Raw genomic sequence first — 6,960 nt, forward strand, 5'->3', positions numbered from 1 at the left:
GCATAAGCTCTATGCAAAGAAAAAGAAGTGTGCCTTTTTCAAAAGAGAGATGGAATATCTCAGAGTCATAGTATCTGTTGAAGGAATCTCTATAGACCCAACCAAAGTTAGAGATGTTTAAGAGTGGAAACCTCCAATGATACTTAAGAAAGTGAGAATTTTTTTAGGGCTGACTGGATGGTATAGAATTTTCATAAAAAATTACGCCCTAATAGCTGCACCTCTCATTGATTTGCTAAAAAAGTAAACTGACATTGTATGGACGCCCATTGAGCAAGCCAATTTTGAGCAGCTCAAGAGAAGTTTGGTGACAACCCCCATTTTAAAGCTACATGACCTAAGTCAAGAGTTTGAGGACGTAAAACAGATGTAAGTTTTCTTGCACTAGATTGTGTGCTTATGTAGTGGCAAGATCATCTGATAGCCTATTCCTCAAGGAAACTAAAAATCCATGAGAGGAATCATGCCACCCATGATCTCAAGCTATTGGCTATGATCCATGCTCTCGAATTGTGGTGACACTATCTGCTTGGAAGCAAGTTTACTTTGGTCACTGACCACAAAAGTCTCAAATTGATCTTTACTCAACTAGACCTCAATATGAGGCATTGTCGATGGATTAAAGTCTTGCAAGAATTTGATTTTGAAATCAAGTTCAGACCTGGAAAAGAGAATGTGATTGCTAATGCATTAAGTCGTAGCTTTTCTAAATGCACTTATCATGGAAGAGCCATCTAAAGGAGAGACTTTAGCTAACATGATATCGATTCCTAGTAATCCAGTTCATTGAGCTAGCCAAAGAAGAGGCTGACAAGGATCCTAAGTATCAGCTAATGCTTAGAGAAATCCTAGTTAAGGACACTGATCCTAAGCTCAGATTCAAATACCCTCGAGTAAGTTACCCATGAATATATGTGTGCATCACATGGGTTAAAAAAAATGTATTTTCACTACAACATATAGACCCAATAGCGACGTTTAAAGCGACGGCATTATTCATGGAAAAAATTACCCCTGTCATTGCTATTCGCATTGCTATTAGCGACGCAATCGATTCATTGCCATTAGCGTCGCTAACCCAATTAGCAACGCTAATAACGACGCTTATAGTGACACTAATAGCGATGCAAATAGTGACAATTGCAGAGTAAATTTCCGATGCAAATAGCGATAGTTATAGAGGGGCAAAAAATTAGGTGGCAGGGCATGTAGCCCTGCCACCCTTCTAGCTATATGCACTAATATTCTTGCATAATTCATTTACCAATGTCACCTACACCTAATGTCTAAAAATTGTGTATCAGATTTTCCAAAAAAAAATTGAATCCTTTGATTGCAAAAGCTAAATATAATTAATTCGAAAAGGTATTTCGCAAGGAGCTTTTTCATCACTTGCTTAGGCCCGAGAAGAAAAAGAGCTTGTGATGGCAAAAGCTAGATATAATCAATTCAAAAAAGTATTACTCGAGGAGCTTTTTTATCACTTGTTAGGCCCAAGAAGAAGAGCTTCACTTCAAGCTTTCATTATAGTCAGGACCTTGAGGTATGAATAAGTCCCATTGATCTTCTGCTCACTCCAGCTTATTCCAAACTTGTTCAAGTCTTTTTGGGGGAGCATTTGGACATCTGTAAGAGTTATACCATGGTGTTGGAGCCAAAAACACATATAGGGAGTGGTAGTGTCTCTAAGCTCTACTTCTTCCTTTTTGTTTTTACCTACGTCTAAGTCATCTTCTATCTTTTCTTTCTTGTCTTCACCCTCAATCTCAATGGATAGAGGTGTTTTAAGATCAAAATAATCAAACTCATCCTCCCCCTTCTCAAACTCCATTTCTTGAGCTCAGACTAGTTGCTGTACTCCAAGTAGATCCCTGAAACGAACAAATTTCTCTTTACCAAGTGATTTGGTAAAGATATCGGCTACCTGGTCTTGTGTCTTCACATGAAGTAGATCAATCTATCCTGCAAGTACCATTTCTCCGATGAAATTGTAATGAATCTCTATGTGTTTGGATCTAGCATGATAGATGGGGTTGCTAGCTAGCATCCATATACACCTCAGGTTGTTTACATAACCCTCACGCTACTCCATATATACCTCTTCAAGTAAGTCACCATTTAGGAATGCATTTTTTACATCCATTTTTCATAAATTTTAGCCCTTAGAAGCCGCTAATGCAATGATTATTCTCACCATTTCCATCTTGGCAACCAAGTTGAAAGTCTCCTCATAATCTAGGCCGTTGTCGAAGGGTTTTCGAAAACAAAGTCGTGACCACAAAGGTCCTTGAGAAATTCCAAGACGGAAGATCAAGTGAAGCAAATAATCAAGACGAATATGATGCCGAGTAACAATTGTATTACTGCCAAGATATCACTGTTATGTTCAAAAAGCGCCACACCACATTCCCCTTCATGGCCTTGTAAAGTATATCTCATTTCCACACTGTAGACCCAGATCCATCTTAAACTTGTTGATGACTTTGTGGGGAGTAGGGAGGTGCATGCTACCAAGGCTACTGGTCATTCCAAGAAGCCCTCTTCTTGCACAGGAAACCAAAGAGCAGCATGAAACAAACCATAGAACAGAAGACAGATTCAAAAAAAAAGAAGAGCAGGTGAAAGAAACTGAAATGTTCCTATTTTCGGTGAGCAAGACTGAGTCTTTCTTTCTTCCTTCTTCCATCACCAGCCCAAGCATAGAGCACTCTTATCATCCTCATCATGAAATCTCAAGTCTACTAATTCAGCTTTCTGCTCCAATTTTGTCATTCTTATTTGCGAGCCCATTTGTGACACGAAAGTATAGAGAGACATCATAACAAAACCACATGTGACCTATGCAATTGACCCATGCCATGTATACAAGCTCTTCTTAGAGTCCAAGCTCGTGAAAAGCAAGGCTTCAGATGCACACAATTGACAACAGTTTCTGCATGCTTTGCATCATCTATATGTGATTGCAACAGTTGAAAAATTTGTGCCACCCTCTCATGAGCAGTGTGATAATTGAGAATAGCTCCTCAAATCATGGCAACTAGACTCCTGAAAATGACGACTTTGTAAACATAATCAAGCTTCTGATTATAATTGTTGTAGATGGCCATGGTGCAGAACTGGTTGAAGATGATGAAGGGAACCAAACGCAATCATCGAAATCTTTACTTTCTTAACAAGCTCAGTAAGATCAACGACACCTACATCTGCCATCGGCAGCAGTTGCTCTCTAAGATTTTCTTCACACGAAGTGAACTGCTTCTCTGCAGTAGATGCCTCATCATTGTGAGGCGGCCATTCTTCATTAAGTATGACTAATTCGCTTCAACAATGCTCTCACTTGCTACCTATAACATGTCAGATCTTCATGCCGCTTTGCTCATCCCTCTCGATAATCATGCTGGTAATCCCCCCAAAGAATCGTGAGCTTCAGGTCTATTCTAGATGTGTCCTCTAGCAGTCCTATTCCTTATGAAGATGTGTAAATTGCTGTTGTTTCTTCCTGATTTGAATTTGTAACTCTCTAGTTATCATGTCTTCATGCAATCGCCTATATCGTCTTCTTTTCTTTTAGGTTCTTGTCATAATTCACTTGGTCTTCTTCCTGAAAACACAGTCCATGGCTTCCTTGAATCGTGTTCTCTGAGCTACCTGGAAATCAACCATAACCTGTATCACAGCAAGCGCAAGTCGATACCACATTACATCTGTGCTTTTTTTCTGTTTTTCTGTACCAATCGACAATGACTCTCCCCTGCATACCATCTGTCGAGCTTTTTCCAGTGACCCCTAAAAATCCCCAAGAGCATGTAGTTTTTTTAAAAAAAATATGTGTTCCATCACAACACTTACGATGATGCTAACTGCACCAAGCAGGGTCACCAAAATAGTAGGAGTGTATGCATACGTAGCAAAATTTGCAACTTCCCCACTTATCATCATTCTAGCTACTTTTGTGTCACCGATATCTTTCGTGGCAAGAAGCAATGTCATCCCAGAGAGGATGATGAGGAAACCACACATCTCAGAGATTATGCTTGCAGCACTCTGACCCTGCCAGTTCTTGAACATTATCACACTGGCAAGGATTGTGAATGAAGTAAAGAGCACATAATAGATCAGAGATACCACTGCTGTGTCAAATGTATCAAGAGCCTGAGGTCACTTGTTTAAGTAATTTAGTTGTGTGAGACCGTAGAGAACAACCATAAACAGAAAAATCCAAGAGTGTGGGTAAAAAAATTGGTTGTCCCCTTCAAAGGTCAATTTTATGGCTATCCCAAGGGCTTTCACACTCATCACCGTGAGAGATCCCACCAAGGAGCAAATGGTGATGCATACAGTGACATGTGAATGGCCATACTGAGGTACAAAAAAAAACTACCAGAACCAGAACCAGAACCAGAACCAGAGCAAAGATGGATGCCATAACATAAGATTCATGATCGCACTTTTTCAAAGCATCCACACTTTTGGTCTTTCTTTGAGGCATGGGGCCATTTCGATTGCAGCAGCCCATAGTTGTCCACTTGTAGGGCATTCTTGTATTTCTTTTTATCTTAGATCTGGGATTTCTTGTACCGCTTTGACAGCTTCAGCAATCTTCCTTGGCATCGGTTTTTTAAAAATATTTTTGACACGCACAAGAATTCATTCACACACGCAGAACAAAATGCAAACACAACGACTAGGTATACAGGAAACATAAATGTCACATACACAAACTTTTTGGTGGATTCCACACCTCGGATGCGCAACAGCACGACAACTATTGCTGTGCATATCCCTTTGCAACGAGTCGGGCTTTATACCTTTCCAACGAACCATCTGAATTGCATTTCTCTTTATAAACCCATTTTCTTAAAGACATCGAGTACCTCATCCTTGTACTTCCGAATGTACAGCAATGTGTATCAGTTGAAATCATCTATCCAACTGACAATAGATTCTTGCAAATTTTGTTCTGCCATCTGTCCAGTTGACAATAGATTCTTGGTAATAGAAGGTACATATAGTACATTATGTAGGCTCTTCTTTCTATAGTCATAACTGCAACAATCTACCTTCCTACTGGTGGGCTGTCTCGCACGCGTGCCCAAAATCTTTCCATCCCTTTCAGCTCCAAGTCTTGCATGACTTCTCGAACAACGTCCTTATGAAGAGATCTTTTCGGGATGAGAAGGTCGTATCCACACTACATTCTCCTTATTTCTCGAAGGGTGATAGTGCCCGGTTTCTATCTCTTCTTCTTCTTTGGTGGTCGTTGTGCTCTATGGGGAGCACCTGCTGCACTAGAGGAGGCTCCACCTTGTGCTCCAAGTGGTGGGCTTTGGCATGAGGCCTTCCCATGGCTGAGAAATGGGGACATGCTTGCTTGGTGTCTGCCATGCAAGCTCGAGGAGGGCAAGATGGAGAAGAGACAGAGGTTGGGGGTTCCCTCTTTCTCCTTTGTAGTTGTCCCCTCTCTTTTAGTGGATGCGGTGGCAATGGTAGCCTCTCTCTCTCTCTCTCTCTCTCTCTCTCTCTCTCTTTCAATCTCCCTTGTGTTGATTTGGCTCCCTTCTTCTCTCTATACATCTCTTCATCAACAAAAAGGAAAAGAGAAGTAAAGAAAAGAGAAAAACAAAGAGAGAAGAGATAATGCATTTACCTCAAAGCTTGAAGAAGAATCCTTTCGTGCTTCTCTCCTCCTTCTTCTTCTTCTCCTTTCACGGGTTCCCTCATTCTTCTTTGCAGTTGTCCCCTCTAATTTTGTGGTGGATTGGCGGTGGCAGCGACCTCTCTCTCTCTCTCTCTCTCTCTCTCTCTCTCTCTCTCTCTCAATCTCCCTTGCGCACGTTGATCTCTCTCACTTCTTCTCTCTATACACTCTTCATCAACAAAAAGAAAGAGAGAAGTAAAGAAAATAGAAAAACAAAGAGAGAAGAGATAATACACTTACCTCAAAGCTTGAAGAAGAATCCTTTCGCACTTCTCTCCTTCTTCTTCTTCTCCTTCTCACGGGTTCCCTCCTTCTTCTTTGTAGATCTCCCCTCTCTTTTTGTGGTGGATTGGCGGTGGCAGCGACCTCTCTCTCTCTCTCTCTCTCTCAATCTCCCTTGCGCACGTTGATCTCTCTCACTTCTTCTCTCTTTACACTCTTCATCAACAAAAAGACTTCTCTCTTTACACTCTTCATCAACAAAAAGAAAGAGAGAAGTAAAGAAAATAGAAAAACAAAGAAAGAAGAGATAATGTACTTACCTCAAAGCTTGAAGAAGAATCCTTTCGCGCTTCTCTCCTTCTTCTTCTTCTCCTTCACGGGTTCCCTCCTTCTTCTTTGCAGTTGTCCCCTCTCTTTTTATGGTGGATTGGCGATGGTAGCGACCTCTCTCTCTCTCTCTCTCTCTCTCTCTCTCTCTCTCTCTCTCAATCTCCCTTGCGCATGTTGATCTCTCTCACTTCTTCTCTCTATACAATCTTCATCAACAAAAAGAAAGAGAGAAGTAAAGAAAAGAGAAAAACAAAGAGAGAAGGGATAATGCACTTACCTCAAAGCTTGAAGAAGAATCCTTTCGTGCTTCTCTCCTTCTTCTTCTTCTCCTTCACGGGTTCCCTCCTTCTTCTTTGCAGTCGTCCCCTCTCTTTTTGTGGTGGATTTGCAGTGGCAGTGACCTCTCTCTCTCTCTCTCTCTCTCTCGTACACGTTGATCTCTCTCACTTCTTCTCTCTATACAATCTTCATCAACAAAAAGAAAGAGAGAAGTAAAGAAAAGAGAAAAACAAAGAGAGAAGAGATAATACACTTACCTCAAAGCTTGAAGAAGAATCCTTTCACACTTCTCTCCTTCTTCTTCTTCTTCTCCTTCACGGGTTCCCTCCTTCTTTGTAGTTGTCCCCTCTCTTTTTGTGGTGGATTGGCGATGGCAGCGACCTCTCTCTCTCTCTCTCAATCTCAATCTCCCTTGCGCACATTAATCTCTC

General features: G+C 41.0%; 1 protein-coding gene across 1 annotated transcript; it reads right to left on the bottom strand.

The window, feature by feature from the left end:
- Window positions 1-3,585: 3,585 nt before the first annotated feature.
- LOC148014789 (putative magnesium transporter NIPA1) lies at window positions 3,586-4,516 on the bottom strand. Its single transcript, XM_087666055.1, has 4 exons — window positions 4,382-4,516; window positions 3,905-4,152; window positions 3,732-3,786; window positions 3,586-3,648 (listed from the first exon to the last, which is right to left on the bottom strand). The coding sequence occupies exons 1-4, from the start codon at window positions 4,514-4,516 to the stop codon at window positions 3,586-3,588; spliced, it is 501 nt and encodes a 166-aa protein (XP_087522181.1).
- Between the last annotated feature and the right edge of the window lie 2,444 nt (window positions 4,517-6,960).

Source organism: Lygodium microphyllum, chromosome 24, assembly GCF_053477565.2.
Source record: "Lygodium microphyllum isolate KBCC chromosome 24, Lygodium_microphyllum_v1.1.10, whole genome shotgun sequence".
NCBI classification, from domain to species: Eukaryota; Viridiplantae; Streptophyta; class Polypodiopsida; order Schizaeales; family Lygodiaceae; genus Lygodium; species Lygodium microphyllum.